General features: G+C 35.2%; 2 protein-coding genes across 3 annotated transcripts in view; one reads left to right on the forward strand and one right to left on the reverse strand.

Moving 5' to 3' along the window:
* Window positions 1–559: 559 nt before the first annotated feature.
* On the reverse strand, window positions 560–16,567 carry LOC128989568 (iduronate 2-sulfatase). 2 transcript variants are annotated; one of them, XM_054411468.1, is made up of 8 exons: window positions 16,245–16,567; window positions 12,908–13,085; window positions 7,995–8,291; window positions 6,217–6,363; window positions 4,043–4,180; window positions 2,833–2,893; window positions 2,473–2,692; window positions 560–1,077 (listed from the first exon to the last, which is right to left on the reverse strand). In XM_054411468.1, the coding sequence occupies exons 1-8, from the start codon at window positions 16,437–16,439 to the stop codon at window positions 757–759; spliced, it is 1,557 nt and encodes a 518-aa protein (XP_054267443.1). In that variant the 5' UTR covers window positions 16,440–16,567; the 3' UTR covers window positions 560–756. The 2 variants fall into 2 exon arrangements, with proteins under 2 accessions (XP_054267443.1, XP_054267444.1); XM_054411469.1 differs by lacking the exon at window positions 6,217–6,363.
* Window positions 16,568–16,895: 328 nt separating this feature from the next.
* The window catches only part of LOC128990395 (uncharacterized), a 33,862-nt gene continuing 25,494 nt past the window's right edge, over window positions 16,896–25,263 (forward strand). Inside the window, exons 1-2 of the mRNA XM_054412743.1 lie at window positions 16,896–17,030; window positions 17,385–17,547. Coding sequence (XP_054268718.1) covers window positions 17,419–17,547 — 129 coding nt within the window. The 5' untranslated portion in view covers window positions 16,896–17,030; window positions 17,385–17,418. The remainder of the gene's footprint in view (window positions 17,031–17,384; window positions 17,548–25,263) is intronic.

The raw sequence follows: 25,263 nt of genomic DNA on the forward strand, positions 1-25,263 counted from the left end.
CATTATTATGATATATATTCTAAAATCTGTGATGGTATTCTCCATTTTAGTAGTATTAAAAAAATCTTATTTTTTTAACTTTGGTTCAAATTTTAAAACATTTTTGTAACACATCTATCTTTACTGATAACGTTGATGATAACAAATAACCAAAGCCAAGAGCGTGGGACCAGTGTTCCCACTCTGCTTTTCCTGGAATTCTATGTATAAATCCTGTAATGTCAGTCAGTTTTTGGATAATGGTGAGGTTCTGACACTGGAAAGTTTACGACTACACCTCTGGCAAAGAGTAAAATTTTTATGCCTGTTAATCATTCAATTCAAATAAAATCCATCGGAACGCATTCACAATGTATTACTGACCTTGTCAGACTTTTTTTTGTAATTTGTTGGCCCAGAGTAAGCAAGGATAATAGTAATTAGGATGATAGTAGGATAATAGTGGTTTATAATAGTTACAGGGTGTTGCCCAAGAAAAAATTTTCAAAGAAACCCTTTTTATTCAGACTTATGAAACATGTATATTAGGGTCAGTAAAATTTAGTCAATATGATTTGTATCGGATATATATTGATAACCATTTTATAAAATTTTACAAAAACAAAACTAAATACAATAATCATCATTATCTGTTTAAAACTAATCCATTTTCCTCAGAGTGATCTTCTATTTTGTCATAACACACAATACCTTTCTTTTGCAATTAGACCAAATACTCGCCATCTTTAAATGCTGTTTCAAGGCGTAACTCCATATCTATCGTTTGTCAACCATTCTTCTAAGTTCGTAACTCAACTTTTTCCTGATTCTACTAAACGCTGGACGGTCTGCTAAGTTTATGTCCTCTCTGTCATCAATGCTGTGGTCGTATAGCTCAGCGCCTGCTGTATCGTCCCAAATCGGCCCCCCTGGCTGCCACCTAGGCCATTCTGTGTACCGGTATTGTCCACTACGCACTGAATATCCCATATACTTGATTTCTCTGAGTCTGGGCTTGTCACTGTTAGGGTGTAAAGTCGGGTATATACCAGGTCTCGGATACTGGCTTAAAGCTAGTCTTCCAGTCTCTTCATATGTCTGAAACAGGGGAATTAAGAGTATAAACACTACTAATACACTATAGTAGTTTTTGTGGAAAAACATTTCAGCTGATATTTATTTTCAACCTTGTTGCTGACATCACTTTCTGTTCAAAGCTCTAGGAGAGTATACCTAGTTTCAAAAAGTAAATATAAAAGTTTGCAAAATCAATATGTATTGGAAAATATCCCCCACAAGACTGTGCATCTGTGTGTGGGTCTGTGTTTCTAATTTATTTCACAATAACAAATAAAAATGACAAATAATTTGTAACTTGCAAAACAAAGAAAAGCCTCTATACTTACGCCCCTTTGTCTTCTTGAGCTAAAAAGATTTCTCAGAATTAAAAACTACATTCAAAAGATTAATATTAGATTAGATAAGGTAACTAAAAAAACCCATTTTACTGCTCTGAACATAATTCTGCAAAGAGGCCAAACAGCTCAAGTTGACCCCAAAAACGTTGATATTAAAATGTGATAGTGAAAGTCTACTAGTTTTGATGAACAAGTTTACATAACTGAATCGGTAAACTCACGGATAGTCATGTTAATCTATCAAAGGTGCTGTCAGATGATATCAGTTCATTTCTGGACTTGTCAAATTTTTAAGTGACCAATGCAAAAATGTGTGTGGAGTTAGTCTGGGCGTCAGCTAGGGGACCTGGAAATTTGGGTGGACAAAGGGTTTTTGACTGATTCTGACTCAGTTTTTTGCGCAGATTACGAATATACCGGGTGCCACCTTGGCACCCTTGGGCAAACGCCGCCATATTGGAAAAATGGCGGCCAAAACTGGTTTTTCGATAAATACTCGAAAACGGTTAGTTTTAGAGATATTTAGGTGGAGACATAAAATGTAGAGCGTGAATAACTACACAGAAATGATGTCAACACTTTTTTTGGTAAACCTCACGGTTTTAGCACAATTTTGTGAAATTTAAGTTATTATTAACATAAAGTTGTCATTTAGTGCCAATACCTATGACATATTACATTCATTTTTCAAAAAACTGAATTATATTAAGCAATACACATTTGTACAAGTAACCTTTGTTAAAAATAATTGTTATTAGTGCCTTCAATTACGTGGTACTGAGTAGTCACTAGGGATGATCATCGATAGGTCAACCATCGATGTAATGATAACATTGTTGCGAAAACACCAATGTTATTGGGGCTAAAACGTCGATGTTTTTTTATGGTTTTTCGTCTGCTTTTTGTACTCTTCAGTAAAGGAAAACATTGATATCTCAATACTTGGCCAAAAACATAGATGTTTGACGAGAACATCGATGAAACAAAAACATCGGTAACCTACCATCGATGTAAAAAACATCGAACATCGATGTTTCGGAAACATCAACTATCAATGCTCATCCCTAGTAGTCACCTTATTTTTCTTGATCGCAGAAAATATGTAGGGCATCAAACTGACGCCTTCAGTACAGTCGGGAACTGATGTTGACTCTTTAGGACAGGGTGAGAGTGAAGGCAAGCCGGCAGCATCAACTAGAGTGGGGAACAAGTCTAGCAGCTCCACAGGAGTTGCAACACATCTGAGAACTGCTGACTTATCTGTCAGTCCAGGCACCCGCAGAATCAGCGGAACTCTGCAACACCGTCAGATTTACAAAGGTTAATTTTGTTTCACCAATTGTATCTACAGTGTAGTTTCAATTAATTTATCATGCCAGTGGAAAATTAAATTATTAAAATCTCCAAAGTAAAATATTTTTTTGTAAAAACGTACTTGACTGCAACGTCAAAATTGCTGAACTTGGACCACTCGCCATGCTCTCCCAGTGACCATCCTGAAAATAGAGAAAAGTTTATCTTATTTTAGTTCGCTACCGTTTGTGGACAACATTATTGTCAACTTATTGCCAACGGTCACCTTTATTTTAAATGTTGAAAGTTGTATCCATTGCCCATATCTGAGAAATATTAAGATTTTTATATTTGCCTAACTTCAAGGTTTTACTAAAAATGTTGTCTAACATTTGTGTTACGGCCTACGGAACTAAACTTGGACTACCAGACAAGTTTGACAGAAACCAGAGGTTAAAGTCAATGAATTTTTTAAAGCACCTATCTTAGCCAGTGGCATTTAATAACTTTTTTGTAAGGGAATTGAGCCCTGGTTTTGTTATTATCAAACGTCAACCTGTTATAGAACATCATTAACACGTTTAGTACGGGCTACATCTATTGATGTAGTGCATCACAAGCACTCCTATCGGCCTAAATCTATAGATGTAGTCACGCCACTCCCACTACATTTGTTCAGTATGAGCTCAGCCATTGCCGGGGGACGTTATAATCGTTGTCAGCCTGTAGCTTAGAATGCAAGCTTTTTTTTGGTGTAGGTTGGTAATAAAATTTCCTGTACAATCCCGTCTGGCAATGCTTTAGTCCCGGTTTCGGAGATTTTCTCTCTTCGAGCCCCATTACAAAGAGACTGGATATGGATCCAGGCAATGCTGCTACCTCTGGGTGTTTCAATGAACTACGTCCACTCTCGGGATAAAACAGTACAATCACCGCTGCTCTTTTGTAATTTGTCAGACTGAAATATTTTAATGCTAACTGCGTTCGCTATTTCGGTGGCACGCCAGGACTTCGTCGCCAATGGCAAGCGCCGGTTTGATGTAGCCTGCACTCAACGTGTTAATAGATAGCAATGGCATCTGGGTCTGGTAACGATCTCGCTTGGAATTGAACCTGCAACCTTAACATTTGATGGCGAGTACTACAACCACTCTGCTACCTATACGATTATCTTGTAAATTATTCTGTTAATTTTATTATGTATACAAAATTAATCACATTTTCTGCAATTTTTATTTTTGATTATCAGTATTAGACTCAATAAAGTGACAATGAGAATCAATCATACATGAGAATTAAAATTTATGCTCAATGGGTTAAACCCTAAAGAATGCAAGTTTATGTCAACATACCATGATCTCCTATCAGAACTATGATAGTGTTTTCATAAAGTTTTGACTTGTGTAGCTCTTTTAAAAGGTTCCCAACCAAATGGTCGATGTAGCTCACTGCAGCGTAATAGCTCTGCCGAATCAGATGTGTCCATTCATCTAGAAATCATAACTTATTTTTAGTGACACAAATATTTATTACAAAGAATAGTGTCATTTTTAGTTTGATTGTATTAAAATTAGTGTTCTTTTTAAATGAAGAACTAGGGTACCATAGCAGTAATTTTGCTGTTTTTTAGCTATGTATACAAATTGAAATTAAATAGGCCCACACACTTTTTTATACATTTTAGTCACAGTCTTCCCCTAACACGATACATTTTAATACTGCATTACCATTCCAAACCTGCTGACTGAGTGAATTTCCATTTGTCTGAATTGATTTTCAATTAAATTTATATAAATAACATTAGGTTTAATGAGTACCTAGGTTTGCTGCTACAAGGAAACTAATAAGATTTAGTTTTTTGTAAAATATTAATAGCTTAGTATAAAACAAATAAATTTGCCAAGTTTGATGAAAATATATACGTAAACAAGCAAACTACAACATATTACAATATTCTAGATAAGAATAAGGAACATGGGAATTTAAAATTTAAAATTTTTTGAATTTTCTCCGTTACCAATAACTGTACAAAAACACTTTGATATACTAAATTATTTGTTTTTTAAGTTCTTAAAAAAGGTCTAGTGATAAATTGGGAAATTTTGTGTTTTGAGCACTGAGCTATAATTCTAACTGGAGGTAGCACTGAATGTCAAAGATGCGTGTCGCCAGCCGCCATGTTTGCGTGAGGTGTGAGTTATAAGAAGCCATGTTATTGGATAAGAAAACTCACTGCTATACCAACCTAGTTATAGAAGCCATGTTATTGGATAAGAAAACTCACTGCTATACCAACCTAACAAAATCAGCGACACGCTTTTTACAGACTTCTGCCATGGCAGTGCTACCTCCAGTTATAATTTTAGCTCAGTGGTTTTGAGGGTCAAAAATGAGAAAAACCATTTTTTACCCCATAAAACCCCGTTCCGATGGTCCGATCATGCTGATTTGCGAACTCATTCAAGTTTATCTTGCATTACACCTTTAAACCAAATTTCATCAAAATCGGACAAAATTTACTCCAGTTATTGCGTTCACGGACGTATATATATATATACAAATTTGAACGAATGGTGTTTTTGGCCTCTGGGGACATCAAAATGAAAAAGTAAATTGGTCCCGGACCTAGGTTTTACCATGCCACCTACGGTAATAGCTACATCCCTATAGGGAAATTCGCTAAAAGACCACTTGAATATATTGAGAATTGAATATATTGATTGATAAGTTTTAATGGATAATAGACATACTGACATACTAGTGAGAGATTAGAAGTTAAAAGAATCAATAAAGAGTTGGTATATTGGCACAAGTATTATAAACTTATTACACGTTTCTGGGTTTGTGATGTTACACTTGGTGTTGATGCAAGTTAGACGGTGAATAGTGAGGTATTTTTTAGTATTACAATTTTATATATCACCACTTTTTACTTTCATTATAATCAGGCCCACTTTTATAAACGGGCAGACTGGGCATATGCCCATGCAGTGGCGCCGAAGGTTTGGGGGTGCCCACCGGGTGCCCCTCAACCACCACCTGCCCGCACTAGGAAAAAATGGGGGCACTGATTTTGGGTTTGCCAAGGGCTCCACTGACCCTTAACGAGGCCCTGATTATAATGAGACTGAGATGGGCAGGGCATGTGTGGAGCAGAAAAAGTTCATCAATAACAAAAGCTGTGGACCAGAATAACCCAGAAGGCAGGAGACCTTTCAGTAGGCCGAAACTGCGGTGGAGTAGTCAGGTGCTGAAGGATATGGTTGACAAGCTAATGGGAGGGGAGGAAGTATGTGTCAGTTTCTTATATATAAAATTGTTTCATGCAGTTACCAAAAGATTTTAGTTACGGTCTAAGTAAAACAAAAAAAATAGATAGGAAATATTTTTTATTTGACTATGGTTATAGCTGTTAAAGCTACAAAAAACATTAATATACAAACTAAAGTTCTTCTAAACAAATAATACTGCTAAACTTCTCAACATTAACATACTATATACAATTTAAAAGGTGTAAAAATATAACCTGGCATTCGACCATACGGAAAAGATATATTGAGTGAGGCAATGTCATCTCTTTTTCTAATGTCCGTCCAAGGATTCCAAGCCACAGAAGGCAACTGACCAGGCCAGGAGTCTGGGGGCAGACTGACGTTTCTCAGAGGGTGATATCCTAGACATTGAAAAAGAAATGTACATGGTGGCCGAAATGTCCTTTTACACAATATTGCAGAACAGCAAATATTCGTAAGTGAGTATAGTAAGGGAACAGTGGGAGGAGAGAATGAAGCCTCCTCCCTTCCCCCATCACCAAAATTTATGAGAGTTTTAAATTCATTATAACACTACAAATGACAAAAATATTGTCTAAAAATCATATCTAACAACTCATGTACTGGGAACCTCTGGTACAGAGTGTTATCTAAGCAGCAATTTTACTTAACTTGAACTACGGATACCTGGGCAAAAGAATTTTATTGACAGGTTAGTGAGACACTCTCTACAATAAATTCAAAATTTATAACGATAAAATTGACAAAAGAAATAAGTATTTTGTTTTGGCATGGGTTTATAGAGCCTTCAAATTATAACTTTCTTAGGTATTTAAGATATTTCACAGAATTTAGATATTTCACAAACCTGTTTTTAAAAAGTTAGTGTTTTTAGCGAATTTCCCATATAGGGAATAAGCTATTACCGTAGGTCTCATGGTAAGACCTAGACCCGGGACCGATTTACTTTTTCGTTTTGAGGTCCCCAGAGGCCAAAAACACCATCCGTTCAAATTCATATATATATATATATTTATATATATATATATATATATTTATATATGTGTCCGTTAGCGCGATAACTCGAGCAAAATTGATCCGATTTTGATGAAATTTGGTACAAACGTGTAAACCTACATTTATTCGAACGAGTTCGTGAACCAGCATAATCGGACTATGGGATCAGGGGTTTATGGGGGGTTTTATGGGGTAAAAATGGGTTTTTCTCATTTTTGACCCTAAAAACTTTAAATTTCTAAATTTCTCTCTAGACCATTTTGAAGAGCTTAAAAAAAAAAATAATTTTGTATATTGAAGTGTTTTTGAATGTTCATTGACTATGGAGAAAATTAAAAAAATTGTAAATTTAAAATTCCCATGTTATTCTTATGGATAATAAATAAACTGTATTTATTATTAAACTGTATCAAGCCGGGTAAATGGAAATTCGCTTAGTATGCAGGTTTGCTGCGACGGGGGTATTTCATCTTTACTTGTCGTTAGGTCACAGGATTAACTGGTTCCAGAACGTATTGCGAACCAATTGTCTGCAGCTAATAGTATGATTGTTACAAAATGGATCAACACAGCTTTTAAATGACCAATGGTGTTTTGCCATGTTTGTGCCACTAACCTATAGCTCCTTTAGGACCTGTTCATCCTATTTAACTATTAATTATACATAGATTTTTCATCAGTCTTTATTTTCAACTTTAATTCCACATTTTGGTCTACAAGAAAGACTGGAAATGACATATCATTCACATGGTTTTACCAAGAAAGTTATACGTTATTTCTTAGATGGCCTAAAGGAAATGGTTCCATTTTGATGTGGGGGAGTCAAAATACAACAGTACGCCTAAGCATCAATGGGTATGAGTTGGACCAATATTAATAATTAAATCTGATTTATACAATTACAGTATTGGAATTGGTGCTGCCCATTTTTGGGCCATTACGGTAGTTAAATGATCACATACTGAAAAGTCTAACAAGCTAACGCAAATATAAGACACTTTATCTTTATACACACTCAGAAACTCTGACGGGTATTTCAGCGGCACATGAGGTTTGTGAAAACCAACAGCCATAAAGAATGGTTGTTGATTGGCTCTACGGCTTCGTAGGAACACTTGGGCCTCATGTAGGCTCTGAAGATCTGGCAGAGTTCCGCCGGGCTGTAATGCCGGATCCACGGGGCACACGAGGTCACTGCATAGCGAACCTGTCCTCGGACACACAGCTGCATCCTTATACACCTCAGTGGGCGGATGGTACGGATCGCAAGACCAACTGTAGGGTTGGTCATCGCTGAAATTACTGGAGATACCTGTCAAACACATGTGCGTTTCACTAAGTTAAAAAGTTTGTAAGCCTAATCATGATTTTTGGTTGAATAGATTGTATGCTGCACAGGCCCACTTTTATAAACGGGCAGGCTGGGCATATGACCAGGGGCGCCGAAGGTTTGGGGGTGCCCACCGGGTGCCTCTCAGTCTCAACCACCGCCTGCCCGCACTAGGAAAAATGGGACCACTGCTTTTGGGTATGCCCAGGGCTCCACTGACCCTTAACGCGGCCCTGATGCTGCATAAGGCTGGTACATTCCAACAAATCTAAAGTAGGCTATTGTATTTCTAATGCTTCTATATTATGTCCTGCTTATTTTTTTTTGCTCCTATTTTATTATTTTATTTAAATAGAACTATAGTGCTTGCTACCACATATATTAGTACCTCATGTATTTATTCAGTTCTTTTGGGACAGACACACTCTGAGGTGTGTAGCCTAAGCTGAATATAGGCCTATGTATGCAAGGTAAGTGTAATAATTTATGAATAAAAAACTTTTTTAAAACAAAACGTTTTTAAACGCACTAAAAAGTAGAAAATAATGTATAAATATGTTGAGAGTATAAATACTTGTAAGAATAAAGAATAAAGAAGAATAAAGAATATTTATTGTCATTGAAACACAAAAAACAGTGTAAAAATTCTTAAATGTAAAATTTAAAACTAAAAACGTGGGGTGCATGCAATAGATAATTTACAATTACCTTCACCTATTGAACTAATGTATTATTATCATGCATGTAACCCACGTTTTTCGTTTTAAATTTTACAAGTATTTATACTCTCCACATATTTATAAATTATTTTCTACTTTTTAGTTTTGAATGTGTGTGGATGTTAAATCTATTTCAAGCATCTATATCAGATTAAGACAGAGGCATGTGGGATATCTAAGGTTTATTTGAGTTTCTTTTCATATAATTATGTATTAGATTGAATGTATGGCCTACCTACTAACTATAAAATTATCAATCTATCAAATTTATTGTTTACTTTATAGAATACTAAATAAATAACAATTGATATTATTAACAAAAAAACACCTTTATATCTGCAATCACATTGTTTATCTTTATTTTGAAATGTTTGTTTGTATATATAATCTCTTGGGAGCATAACCTGTACCTCTTATAGGCGAGGTGCTAGGTGCAGTTGAGTAAACATGAAAAGAGTCAGAGATTTTGACTTTTGATTTTGGTAGTGGGGACCTAGGTGAGTGTAAGAACCCATGTCGTCGCCTCCAGGTGTGGTCGACAACATAAGGGTGGGGGCGCAAAGTTGCGAAAAACGTTAATAAGAAAACCGCTTTTAACTCCCTTGTTATTGAACGTAAGCAAAAGATTCATTTAAATTGACTTTTTATTTTATTAATAGGGGCCTAGGTGAGTGTAAAAACCCATGTCGTCACCTCCAGGGGTGGTCGACAACATAGGGGTGGGGGCGCAAAGTTGCGAAAAACGTTAATCAGAAAACCGCTTTTAACTCCCTTGTTATTGAACGTAAGTAAATGATTCATTTAAATTGACTTTTGATTTTGGTAATGGGGAACTAGGTGAGTGTAAAAACCCGTGTCGTCACCTCCAGGTGTGGTCAACAACATAGGGGTGGGGGCACAAAGTTGCGAAAAACATTAATAAGAAAACCGCTTTTAACTCTCTTGTTATTGAACGTAAGTAAAAGATTAATTTAAATTGACTTTTTATTTTATTAAAGGGGACCTTGGTGCGTGTAAAAACCCGTGTTGTTGCTTCCAGGTCCAGTGGTGGTCGACAAATTAGGGGTGGGGGCGCATGTGCATATACTATACAGCCGTATATGTAACCGACTTTAGGTATACTAAAGTTTGAGCACTTCTAAAGGTGCTAGGCAGTTGAAATTTGGCAAACTTCTTGGTCTTGGGCCCAAACCCCCGGTAAAATTCTCAAAAATGACATTTTCTAATTTTAACCCCCCCCCCCCCAAATCTCAAATTTCCCCTCTATGTTATTCTTACGGGGAATAGCATTGAAAGTGGTGCATTGACTTCGTGTGCTCATCTGAACCGTTTAGAAACGTGCTAGAGACTTGAAATTTTGTAGTATTGTCGTATCGATTTGCAAAAGTCCTATTTTCAAATTCTAACCTTCTCAAAAATCCAAAATGGCTGACACCTTAAAACGAATAAAACACGTTTTTTAAAGGACTATAGCTCTAAAATGGTAAGAGCTAGAAAAGATTTGAAATAATTTTAATGGTGAGGAATTAAATTTTCTACAAAACACTTTTAAGTGTTCTTCGAAAATTGCACTCCTTCACCTTCAAAACGCCCTACTTTCAAAATCTGGTAAATTTCTTTCAAATTTATGATGATTTTCACTATTTTATTTTACCTTAGAATTTTTTCTGCAAATATTATCTATATTTATAAAAGAGGAAGTTTGTATATATATATATATTTGAACGTTATGGACTCCGAAACCGCCGGACAGATTGTAATGATAATTTCAGGTATTATTAAGCATTATTCAAGGATGGTTTGTGTGAAGTTTGGTGCAGATCCGTCAAAAGGGCTCCGCCCCAGTGGCTCTAGAGTTTCTCATGTTGTTAACCTTATGAGCACTCATATTTAAATGGAATTAAAGAATCTTAACAGCTGTACCAACTAAACAATTTAACTTAGTTTACTTTAAATTCTATTCATTTATTGTTTTTTCGTAAATTTAATCCTTGACCCCCAAAACTTAAGTTTAATGTCAAAATTTGAAGGGTTTTTACTACTTTTACGAGCCCCATGTTATTCTTACGAAGAATGACTATGAAATTTAAAGACTTTGGTATGCTCATTTTATTCGTTTAGAAACGTACTAGAGACTTGAAATTTTGTAGTATTGTAGTATGGGATCCTAACTAACTAACGTTGAAATTTCCATAAGTCCCATTTTAAAATTTTAACCCGACCAAAAATCCAAAATGGTGGACGTCAAAAAACGAAAAAACACTTTTTTTAAACGCCTATAATTCAAAAAGGCTAAGAGCTAGAAAATATATGAAAGAATTTTATGATCAGGAATAGAGTTTTCTACAAAATCCTGCTAAACGATTCCCGAAAATCACACCCCTTTACCCCTAAAAAAACGCCCAACTTTCAAAAAATTGGTAAATTTTGTTCAATTTTTTAATGGGTTTCCCTACTTTTTTCCTAACTAACTAATTATTATTAATAGTTAACATTAAATTTTAATCATTACATATTTTTTCGTAGCTCCTTCACCCCTAAAATGTAAGTTTAATGTCAAAATTTGAAAGATTCCAACACTGTTACGAGGCTATAACAGTTTCCCATGTTATTCTTATGGGGAATCTTGAAAGTGACTTACTTCAGTGTTAGATTATTAACCATTCAGAAAAGTTATAGAGACTTGAAACTTTAACCCCTGGAGGGTACGACATGGGTTTGAGACTCAACTAGGCCCCTACTACAAAAATCAAAAGTCAATTTAAATTAATCTTTTACTTACGTTCAATAACAAGGGAGTTAACAGCGGTTTTCTTATTAACGTTTTTCGCAACTTTGCGCCCCCACCCCTATGTTGTCGACCACTCCTGGAGGTGACAACATGGGTTTTTACACTCACCTAGGGCTCCATTAATAAAATAAAAAGTCAATTTAAATTAATCTTTTACTTACGTTCAATAACAAGGGAGTTAAAAGACTTAAAAGTTAAAGGACCTTACACACTATAATGAAACATTTAACAAACCTGTAAAGAAATTGTTGCAAGCAAGTCAGAACGTGTAAACCACAAGAATGTCTAGTTGAAATTAGTCAGATTAAAAGGTTGGTGCGAATCGCTATCGATTTCTTCCGGTTACCAAAAGGTCGGTGTGTGTAAAGGTGACTCAAACAAATCGTTCCACCCTATAGGCATCAGTTTTGACGTATTAACTATATGTACAGTGTATTTTTTAATGTTATTTTAGTTATGTGATGTTGCACTGTTTATCAAAGTGCAATTGGTTTTTTCACTAAATTAAAATATCAGAACTCCTTCAAGCCTCGCGAGAGTTTCTGGCAGAGTTCATCGAACTTTACAGGCTTACCCTGCTTGTGGCAAGATAAAAACAAAGACTATTCAAACCGAAACAAAAAAAAAGACCAAGGCTGTTCTGGTTTGGTCACTAAGTATACGAATTGACCCCCTCTGTTGACAGGTCTAATGTTATAAAGAAAATAAACTCAATAAGAACAGTGTGCAAGAAGAGGTTGGCAAAATTAAAAAAAGTCTGTGAAATCTGGTGCTGGTGCTGATATGTTTATCAAATCTGTATTGTGGTACTTTGAACTTTTTAAATGATGTTGAGCCAGCAAGGAATTCTAGAAGCACAATTAATGAATCTGACCAATACGTTGTTGGAACGTCTAAATAGTACAGCCCAATATCCGGCAAAACGGAGCAATTTATATGTTCAATGTTTATATTTATATGAGCAATGTTTATATATATATGTTGCAGAAAAAGTTATATGCCTATGTTCATCGCAGTGTGTAAACCCGCCTAGCAATCAACATCCACTCAAGCTGCCACATTGGTAAGCTTTAAAAAGCTTAACTAACCTGGATGAAACACTTTCCCCACAGACTTTGTGAAATAACCTTGTTCCTTGAAGTACTGGGGCAATGTTGTGAAGTTGCCAGCTATGTCTCTCCAGTAGCTGTAGAAGTCGTACAAATTAAGAGTATCTGGTCTTCGACTTGTTAAAAAAGAATTCCGGCTCGGAGCACACAAAGCTTGCTAAAAGAAAAATAATAATATTGTAGATTAAATTAAAATATCGATGAATTGAGATGGGGATGCCACCTAGGTGCGTATTTTAACCCAAATGTGAGTGAGATGTTCTTTGAAACTTTTGTTACTTACTAAGAACAGCTGTTTCAGTAGTCAGGATATTATTAATTTAAGGCCCAGGAACAAAAAAAGCTACTGACTTTTCTCAGGATCAAACCATCGACCTTTTGGTTGTTAGGCGAGCACTACATAGCCTAACTCAGCTACCCAGCCACTTACATTTAATCAGGTAGGTACACCTTTTCCTATTTTATTTGAGAGACAGTTTAAGTATTATATGTTTATTTCAGAACACATCAATTTTGTACCTTTTTGAGATTAGTCAAATATATCTTTTTACAAAACATCAAATGAAGTTGAGAACAGTCAGTTGTGTTTGGGAAAACATCATATGAATTTAAGAGCTGTGAACTCTTATTTAAGAAATGATTTAATGTATTTGAGAACTTGTGATTTGATAATGAGAAATAAATATTTAGCTAAGTTTTTGCCAACTTCTCAAATTAAAAACTCATCCTGAAATTAAATTAACGATTTCTCAATTCGATATATATACGGTAGGCCCTACATAATACTTACCGTACCCAAATACAATTGACTATCCTTACATTTGTTGTTTTATCAAATATTCAGCTGACTAATTTACTGTAATTTACATTTGATATCTTCTCAAATACAAGAAGGTACAGTATAATGATTCTTGAATAATAATAACTTCTCAAATAAATGTGGAAAAGGTGTAGTCTATTTTCAGACAAGATATACACAGTATACGGTACATGAAATATTGAATATTTTCATTTTTAGGCCTATGGTAATCGACCATAATGGTGTGCCCATTAATTTGAGAGAGTGGCTGGGCGTAGAAACTTGGTAGAGGTGCCCAAAGAAAGGTCTTGGTCTGTAGATGAGTTATCAAAAGAAAAAGCAAAATCCCTTCGGACTCTGTCCCAAAAGCCTTTAAAGATCCCTCCACAGAGTTGTTTACATTTTGATCATGTGAATAATACTTTTTAATGAAACAGCTGTTCATTTTTAAATTGAATTTCAAACAACACACATTTATTAATTGAGAGTTACTGAATTCTACCAAATAATTATTTTCAATGTTATTTTTTGATTTTAAAATGGATTTTCTTCTTTATCGTGTCATGTTTTGCAATATAACGTTCCATTACGAAATCAGTGGAGAATCCTATCACAGCAATTCTTAAATTATTTGGTAATGAACTATCTTATAGGTAATCTATTGTACGGGTTGGTGTCTGCATTTTTCACCACTTTTGCCTACATTTTATCATATTCTTCTACACATATCAAATTCAAATGTTTATGTAGAAATATCTGCTCTTATCGTGTCTAATAAAATCCAAACATAGAAACCTAGCCTAAAATGGTACCCATCTTGACAAATTATTTGCACCTGCCTATATACGGACTTTGGCGCACTGGGTTGGTAACATTATTGAAAATAAAACAACATTTTGGCTGTAAAATATGGTACCTACAAAGAGAAAATACTATTTAAGCAGCTACTGTCGAATGACAGAAAGGTCATATTCCTTTTAAACTAGATCACATAATCCTTTATAAGATACGTTGATTAACAATATGTAAACCTCAATATATACGTAACAGCAAATTTACAGTATTTTTGCTTTTTGGAAATGTCCCATTATGTCATTTGTATTATTTGTTGCCAATGAAGTCGCAAGACATATGAACTAGGAGGCCCCTAACAGTTCAGGAATAAAAGCCAACTTCACTACACCTAACATTTCGTAGAGAGATTATATTGACAACTTTATGTTATTGATTAGGCTGAGACAACTAACTGACATCACCCATGTCAAGGAATTCCAGCTTAAACAGTAACCCCACAATCAATTTCTCAGAACTATGATAGAGGGTTCATTCATTGGCACAGAAGTACGATATGAACTGACGTGACGTGACGAAGGAAAAATCAAACTTACACTGTAACGGATATACCCCCCTTTGAAATTAGATTATGTCTTCCCAAAAAATATTTTCTTTTCAAATAAAATCATACTAGTGTCCCTGTTGCTCGAATTCGAGCAATTGCTAAGTATTACAGGCGTTACTTTAAAACGAATTTCAACCAAGTCAGCAAATGTTTGTAGCAAACTGTTAAATTAGCAAACCTATTGACTGTTAACAATTAACATATGCTCTTCTTCTCACTTTTGATTTCTGACAACAGCTGGAGTTTCATAACAATTTTTGTTTTCAATGTTAATCTTATGGAGAAATACGAAACTTTAAAGGGCTCCAGGGCTTCACTCTCTCATTATTTCCCTAAAAAGAAAGTTTCCTGCACAACTTCAAGTTACGCTCTTTCCAATGACACCAAAAACATGACAATCGGTTCAGTAGTTTCGGAGGAGTAATTGTCACAAAAAATCTGCTTGCGTATTAAATAAGTAATAGATTACACTGATGAAATCGCGGAAGTGTTTAACTACAAAAGATCCACCAATACGATTTCAATACTATTTATGCTCCGTTCACACAGCCGTGGCACCTGACGGATTAGGACACCCCATGGAAACCCTTGGGGCCTCCTAATCCCTCAGGTGCCACTGCTGTGTGAACGCACTATAAAGGTTCTTCCAAAGGAAGAGATGCCATAACATACTAATAATAACTCCGATGACTTTACGGTATGGGGAATATTTTATTCATTGAATGATCAACCAAATTTGGCAACTAACGCAATTAATTAATATCATTATTGTTCTTACACTTTATTACTCTTTAAACAATAGGTACAAAAAATTCTCAAAATATGTATATTTCACCCAATTTTTCGCAGTTAGTGATATCGTGTGAATTAACGTAAGCCTTGAAAGTAACCGTCGATTTCGACGGGTTTCACCTAGTATTTTATAAAAAATTGTGACGTTTTTTAAATGTTTTTTTACCATGCCAATGTTTATAACTTATTATAACTTACGGTACTGTAGATTTTCAAAAATCATCAAGATTCTTGACTTTTAATTTATGTTGGTAAAAATAAAGATATTTTGATACAACAAAAAAATAATCATCGTAATTTCAACTACTGATGAATCGGATGAATACCTGTGCAAAAGCATTCGAAAATCTTACAGACTCTTCACACAACGCATCAATATTAGGAGTGAAAGCGTTTTTGTCTCCATAGCAACCAAGTGAGGGCCTAAGGTCATCTGAGATGATGACTAGTATATTTTGTTTTCCTAAGGCACTAAACATTAAATTAATGGAAAATAACACTACATAAATAAAAATTAACATATCTAAAAATGATTGTGATTAGTTATTATTATTTATTTCTGCAACTATGTGGCTCAAAATGTATCTACATTAGACTTAGTTGCTTCGTCAAGGGCAAACAAAGAAAATGTAAACACTAACTTGACAGTTCGCCCAAACTCAGAACATTACTACACCTGGACAGTGTTTACAACGATCAGCTGCTTGTTGTTGCTATCTGCTCTGGTATTACGGTACGTAATAGTCAAACCACCACTTAAAATGCAGGTTCGTATAAAATTTGACAAAAAAAAAAATCTTAAGCCATTAGTTTACCTGATTTAATAGTATTCTAATGAAATATTTATTCCGTTCGATGTATTATTATATTTAAACTTTAACATTAAGATAACGTTTTAAACTTTGTCTGATTTGAGTTTGTGTCGTCACTCGTCCAATACTGCAGTCAACACAACAGAATTGAGAATAGAGAGAAGACAACAAGAACAGCTGGACGAGGAGATATAAGGATGGCGCAATGACAGTTCTTTGAATTTGCGTCGTAGATAGTGCAAAATCCAAATATCTCTGCTTAATTGTTAGTTTTAGTCGAATTTACTGTGATAGAAATATGTAAGTATTTTCTGAGAATAAAATAACACTAATTCAAAACCTTTATCTTAGATTATTAATGATTGCTAACACTATTTGTGGAGTGGTGTATTCAGTGCTTTGTTTGGGTATATTGACGTCTGTGTTATTGTCCTAGGTTGAGATCTGGAAATGTCTTAGTTTACAATTAGACATCAATTTTGTTTCGAATCATGTTTAACGTAGCATTTTTGTGTGTTTGTGAATTGATTACTAAAAATTTGCTTTGAGTTAGCTTATTTTTTAGGTCATTATGTGAATGTCCTTCAGAAATTGGGGCTTCTTATAGTAAGCTATTACAGCACTAATAATCACAAAATGTAATTACATTTCTAGGGTTAGATACTAAAAAGAAGTTGAAAACTGAAGAATGTCAGCTGAGTCATCTAAAAGAGCTCCTCGGAAAGGAAGTGCTGGGCAGGTCGTTTTACCACAACCTGTCATAGACCCCTCTCTTATCGACAGTGTCACTGGTTTCATACAAGATGTTGTTCCTCAGGTAGGCCAATTATATTTTTCAAGCAATCAAATTAAAATTTGATTACGGCTGCACTTTACTTTAGGTCCTACACTCATTCGAATGAAATAATCGAATAATCAATATTTTCATTCGAATGAGTGTAGGACCTCTTAGGTTTCTGTTAGGCTAACTCAATGTAGTCTATTTTAGTTTGGATTAACTTACCTAAACTTAGCCTAAGTTAGGCTAGTTTGCCTATAAACAGTTGATAGGCTTTTTTTTATTTGTTGAATGGTAGATCAATTTACAAAGACATCAGTATTGACCAGTGTCTTCTTTTTTCATGAGCTTAGGCCTACAAAATTTAAAAGTCAAAGTCATCTTTATTGTCACAAAACCAGAGGTGCCCATCCCCCCTAAACCCAGAGGCGCAATCCCCCCCCCCCAAGCCAAAGGAGTAGTCCCCCAATTTATGTTGTCGTCTATTTAAACCTACCCTCCCCCCACCAATTTATCTGACAATTTTCCCTTTACCTCATAAAACGAGTATTTAAAGTATTTAGTAAACTTGAGGTACAAAAAACAAACTTGCTGATTGAGAATCAAAATTAAATGTTTAATAGGAAACGTCATTTAACAATACATATCTAACTAATGGTTGAATTAGAAGTTTTTCAATTTACAAAATTCCGAATTTGTATTGTCAGCGAACATGTGCTCAGTATTGCAATCGACAAAGTCTTCAACACGTTCAACAATATACTCGGTGAATTACTCTACTCCAACACAGTACTGTAACTGTAGCCTACAATATATTAGGTGGCATTAATGTTTAGAGGGCTTAAGAATTCAAACAGCTTTAAGTGTATTAATAATACTGGCAAAAAGTATCTTAATTGTTTCAAAATTATAGGCAGAGTCACGAAATAAGTCAGACTATTGTTGCTCGCCACTGCAGGCTGCCTTCTACAAAAATCGCCGGGCAAAATACCATGCCTTTAGAACAAAAGGTTTTTGTGACGAAGTAATCTTATAATTCATTTTTATAGCCCCAGGATTGCCTTTTATGACTAAAATGGTAGGAACGCATCTTGTCAGACAATCCGTTTGTACACAAAACACGAAACGATAACAGATAGGCCTATCAATTCTCGCGTGTATATTGCCGCGGGCAGGACTGGAAGTAAACTGAATCAGATTATGACGGAAAGACGTGGTCTCTGGATTGTCGTCTAAGTTATCAAAAGCTGATATTGGCCTAATTGTAGTGACGGAGGAAAGTATGTTGAAAATATAATGGGATTCATAATTGAGTTTTCCATTCAAAACTATTGACAATAATAACCAATTTATATGCTGGATATAAATGATGGTCTCGAAATTCTACAGTACAGCTCGAAAGGAAATTTATTAAATACTTTGAGGAGTTTGAAATATATGAATACATAAAATTGGGACAGCACAAAATTTTTATATCCCATTATATTTTCAATACTCTTCTCAGTCACTACAATAGTCCAATATCAGCTGTTGACAACGCAGACGACAATCCAGAGACCACGTCGGTCCGTCATAACCTGAACCCGATTCAGTTTACTTCCAGTCTTGCCGACGGCAATGTACACACGTGATAGGCCTATCTGTAATCATTTCGTGTTTTGTGTTAATTGTTTGTAACGTATTCTGACGACACCTCCAGAAGGGGATCTTTTGTAAATCCTGACTATGCTGGAGTTAAAGAACCAACAAAACATATGTAGCATGTAAAATTCGACACTGGCATGTTAAGGATTGTCTGACAAGGTGCTTTACCATTCTTAGAAGCAATCTTAATTACGAACGGCAAAATGTTGTTGTTGTTGATAGTGAGCTACTTTTAGTGAGAAACACTTTTTCGGACTGCTTGTACAAAACTATACAGCCATCATGACAGCTAGCAAAAATTAAATATCCCCCCCAAAATCCCTTAAAAAAAGTCCCCCCCAAAAATGTGCCACGGTACCCCCCCTCTGGGCACCCCTGCACAAAACCTTTTTTTTTTTTAAATGCTCTGGCACAGCCAGAAAAAACAGGTGACATTGTCAAACTATACTTAAATAAACTAGCTTATATTGGTAAAAATAAATACATAGTAGGTAACAAAACAAACAATTCACATTGATTTGTCTTCGAGAAACTGATCAATAGCCTACTATAATAATTCTTTTCCAACAAAAATTCAAAAATTTTTTTTTAAAAGATACTAATCCTATTATAGATTTGTAGTACCGGTACCCAGGCAAATTGTTAAAAAATCTTTTACCCATATAAGAAGGTGTCCTTTCCACAAGATTTAATCTGTGTATAGGATATTGAAAATCTGTATGAAATCTAGTGTTATAATTGTGCCGTAAAAGTGTTGTAAATAGTCCTTAGCCTAAGTAGGCCTACCTTTTTTGTCATTGTTATAAAATAAACTATAACCCAACAACGACAACCATAAATTAAAGGTAGGCTGCAGCCCCAGCAAAGTTAAAAGAGCGGTGGACGGCCTCTCTTCTGGTTATTGTTCATAATAACGATAACAGTAAAATCAATATTTAGGCTATAGGCCTATAGAATGAAATATTTTAACTAACAATCGATAGGCCTATCATCCAGTTTAAGTTAGGATCACTTAAGCTACTAATAGGCCAGCCTAGGCCTACATTGCATGGCTTAATTTAAGGCCTAAAGTATAAAACTTTATATAGATTGGCACCCTTAATCAATTTGTCATATCCAATAAAGTTCGCCGAGCAACAGGCGAGTTGATAAAAAGTGGTCAGTTGAGAGCAAGTTGTGTGATTAAGTTGAAAACCGAGTTACTCGGCCCAGTAGCTACCCCCACCACCACGATTTGCCCGCAAAACATCTGTCTACTGCTATCAAGTGAGTCCAGCGACCACAGAATTAATTTTTTGTGGTTGCTGAGTGAGTCGATCACACACAACGATCAGTATGATTGAGGTTAGTTCAGTGAGTAGTGTGTAGGCCTACTCACCCTCTATGCTCAATGGTTTATTTGAACAGTACAAGTGATTTTGTACAAGTACAAGTTGAACAGTACTGTGTTGCATTGTCTCGTAAATCTACTCTTATAAAATTCAGTTTTCAAAATTGTTGTAAAACTTAAGATTAAACAGTTCTACTGGACTGATTTTATTAATCAATGGGTCGTTAGAAACCTCACTTCCTAAAAATGTGTTCTATTAGAAATACAGTAGGTACATTGAAAACTGTGTTTAAAAATTGTTTATTATAGAAGCAACTTTTGGTTGCCTTTATATTAGGCTATTAAAAAAAATGCAGTATAGTAATTAGTAACAAATCTTATACTCTTTCAGAATATCACCTTTCACTTAGGTCTGTTTCCTCACCGTTTCAAAGTTATTTGCAAAAAAGCTTATAAGGAACCTCTGAATTTAAGTGGTGATTCAGTGTTATATCTAATAATCTAATTCAGTGATTTTATTAAGTTACTGTAGGCCTATAGATTCAGTATGAAACTCTTGAAGGGCCATTTTAAACTCGAACTACATTTAACACAAAAGCTACGGGGTGTACGGAATACCCTTCACCATAGAGAAATAATAAAAATTACTTCTCTATGCCTACACTGGGACCGCGCCGAAGCCGAAGTTGAACAAAGGCACACACGGACAACGATTAAGTTGGACAGATTAAGTTTCCAGGATTGTTTTTTGCGTGCAACGTTACACTTGGACACTTTTGAATGTGTCCAGTTTCGTCGTGTCGTGCAACGCCAACACTGGACAACTTAAAAACGTGTCCAGGTTCGTCGTTTGCGTGCAACGTTAAACTTGGACACTGTCCCTGTTAGAAATAGGAATGCGTGTAGACAGTCCAGTCAAGTCCCGGGTGAGTTGAACAAATCAACAACTGGGCCTAGTAACTGGGCCAAATAACTCGTCTGACTAACTCGACCCGTGTAAACTAGGCTATAGACTAGGCCTAGTTTTAAGTTGTGACGTATGTTATGGAGAAACCTTGAAATGAGTTAGAATAGTGGTAGGCTATGAAGTTTGAGCTGAACGGATAAACAGGGATGGTGTTTGTCTTCAAGTAACAATGCCTCCTCTGCTGCAACCACTTCACTGAATGAGATGGAAGTAAATACTAGGTCCAGTATAGCTCCTTGATAGTTTGTAACAGAGTTAATTTGCTTTAGAGAATGTAGAGTAGCCTCTGGTTAAAGGCCTATTTTGCTTGGAGCGATTGCAGCGATAGTCGGGAACCTAGCGATAGTAGTTGGACACTGTTCTAACGAAGTTTGCGTTGTCCTGTTTTGCTTAGAGCGACTGTCGCAAGAGTTGCTAGCTATAGTAACGGACCACTGCCCTGGGTACCAGTCTTGCAATAATCGCGCCGCGACTGATGCACAGCGACACATTTACAGCTTCAGGTAAATTGAAGTCACCCCAGTGGCAGTGGGGGATAGCCCATAAGGACCCTCAGACGCCGCCCTCCCAACAATACATAAATAAATTGCATTTTTAATATTCTTCAGTTAAATTAAATTACAATTACTTTAACGAATAGGTACTTAAAACAATATACAATAAATAAATATATCAAGTAATTGGATAATTCAATTCAGTAATGACTTATTTTTGATCGTCGCTTGCTTAGTAAGGAAGGCACGGACGGTGGCCAGACAGTCCCAATCCCAATTTAGTCTTAGGGCAGAACAACTGAAGGGCACTGAGGGTGCCATGACGTCATTCCCAACGCTTTAGAATGGGCGCTTTGGGGCAGAGTTTACACCTGCGCGCTCATTCTTAAATCAGGGCATCTGGATATTCTGTATGGAAAGCTACCGTTATGATGTGTAGAACTGATGTTGGTGCACCTGTTTGTCATAACTTAAACCATCTAATTTCTAAAACTAGAAAACAACTGAGCTAACCTCAAACTGTTATCTCTGTGGTGTTTAGTGATTAATGAATAGTGATGTAGAAGTACTGTTGGTACAGTATAAGTAAATTACTAACTGCATACTTTTAAATAGATTTTACATCCAGTTTGGTTAATGGTACTCCCTGCATTTCTGGTTAATTAATACTAGCTGTTACCCACGGACTTCACTCCGTTTGACTTCATAAGTATTAATAAAACTATTGATTGGTTAAGCTGAAATAAACAAAACAGAATACAGTAAAACCTTTGACTATCGATACAACGTCGATGGTAAGCTGTTATTTTTTGCTCGCTTCAATTTTTTAAAGCATTGTAAAAGACTTTTTTTATCATCTCAATCCTCTATCACTTAACTTGCTTGCTTCCTACGATTTACTTCTCAAAATATCTCACACAGTTACTTTGAAATTTGAATTCATAACACATTTAGCCTTCTTAGACCACCCTTATTAAAGTAGGCCTACCGTATGTATTAACAACCTTAAAACATTAGGCAGATTGTCATCTTAATCAAGATAGTTACTGTTAATCATTCTCTGTAATTGTTTGGGAAGATTTGAAGATGGAATGTGCAGTTAATGTTTTCTCTAGTATCAGGAACTCCCACGTGCTATTGTTTACTAGACACCAAGACAACACCCGACCTTGTCTTATCACCAGCGATACTGATAGCACACATACTGTTCTGATTGTGTACAACCACAACTTAGTATAGTGTATCGTTCAAAAATTGTTTAACACACTCTATTTTTGTAAATTGGCAGGGAAAATATAATTTGTTTAGGCCTAGTTATTTATATAAATAAGTATACAGTGTGTAAATTAAGTCTTGAAACAAATCTGTATTTTTTAAACCGAAATAGATAGAAATATTCTGTTTGTGGCGTTGATTGTTAACAAAGGTTCCGTACTTTTTTACATAAAAATATTTTTTAACCCCCCTAACAGGGTGAGGGTAGGGGGTGACTTATTTCTTTCAAATAGCAACCCCTATTGAGTAATCCCTCATTTTGAAGGGCTTGTCTAAAGAAACACAATGACGCAAACCCGAGGTGGATATTTCACCCCCTAGCCAAAATGGCAGGTATTCCAAAACTTGATTTACTGTAGGCCTATGTAAAAAAGCACCAATTTCATAAATATGGAAACAAATCTGTATTATTAAAACCAAAATCGATAGAAATATTCTTTTTAAGGAATTGATTGTTAACACAGGTTCCGCAATTTTTTACATAAACAATATTTTTTAACCCCTTACACAGGGTAGGGGGTGGGGGTGATTTATTTTTTAAAATAACAACCCCTATTGAGTGACCCCTCATTTTGAAGGATTTGTCAAAAGAAATACAATGATGCAAACCCGAGGTAGATATTTCATCCCTAGCCTAAATGGCGGGTATTCCAAAGTTTGATTTATGTGAAAAAGCACCCATTTTGGAATACCTGCCATTTTGGCTAGGGGTGAGATATTCACCTCGGGTTTGCATCATTGTGTTTCTTTTGACAAGCCCGTCAAAATAAGGGGTCACTCAATAGGGGTTGCTATTTGAAAAAAATAAGTCACCTCCTACTCCCTACCCTGTTAAAGAGGTTAAACATTTTTTGTGCAAAAATTGCAGAACCTTTGTTAAGACTCAATGCTACAAACAGAATATTTCTATCTATTTCGGTTTAAAAAATTGGATGAAATTGTAATCTCTAATAGAATAAGAAAAATAATATGGAAAAGGAAAATTATTTAACATTTCCTTGAGTAATAGTACAGAAACTAGAAAAATTCAGAATAGGCCTAGTCAAAATCTATTCCTAACGGCACATAAAACAAGTTCAAATCCTATAAACCATATAATCATAAGGCTTACTTCCATAACTTACCTATTTCACAATTATAAAATTTTTCTACTTTAAACAATAAATGACAATAGACAATATTTAAAAGTTATAACATGTTTTCATAAAACTCACTCTTATGGAAACATAATCAACAATCAAGAATCGATATTTTTATTCCGTTAGACATGTACATGCATTTGGATATGTCAATAAAGTTGATTACATGCTGCAAAAACACAAGTCAAAGATAAATTACAGTACAAAAACAAATCAGGCATTAACAAAAAAATCAAATAAGATACCCGTACTAAGGTCATTTAGTTGGCACAGTGAAGACTACGGTATACTTACAGAAAAAAATATAAACCAAATTACATATTCTACACTGAGATAAAAATCTAGAGGAGCCTAATCGTGCCGGAAGCTTATTTCAGCTAATAGAGTCAACATCACAAAAATCATCTGTATTGAAAAACTTGACAAATTAGTTTGAAGCATTACCAGCATATTTGAATAGTTGGAATTTTTTATTTTATTGAGCGGAGCGAAGCAAAGTTCTTAGGGGTCAACTTCAATGCAATCTTTATTTAACACTTTATCTCAATAACGGCTGAACATATTTTAGCCAAACTTACCAAGGTTGTTTTGTTAAATGTTTAGATGGTTTGGACGTAACCAATTTCAATTTTTGATAATGCCTATATAATGTTAAAGTAAATCAAAGTTTTTTTAATTTTAACATTGGCCTTATGGGTTGCCATAATGGTTACAAAATAACAACGTAAATGTAAACAAAACTAAGAATCATAGCATATGTTAAAATCAAGTCACAACCTAAACACAGTACAAAGGAAAAAATCGGATGATGTCAACTGATCAAACAATACAGAGAAAGTCTTAGTTTATATTTAAGCAATTTGGAAACGACCACTGATCGAATAGGTTTAACAGTAATATCTAAAC

Source organism: Macrosteles quadrilineatus, unplaced genomic scaffold (assembly GCF_028750875.1).
Source record: "Macrosteles quadrilineatus isolate MER2022 unplaced genomic scaffold, UCM_ALF_1.0 Scaffold_3__2_contigs__length_128488019, whole genome shotgun sequence".
Lineage (NCBI taxonomy): Eukaryota > Metazoa > Arthropoda > Insecta > Hemiptera > Cicadellidae > Macrosteles > Macrosteles quadrilineatus.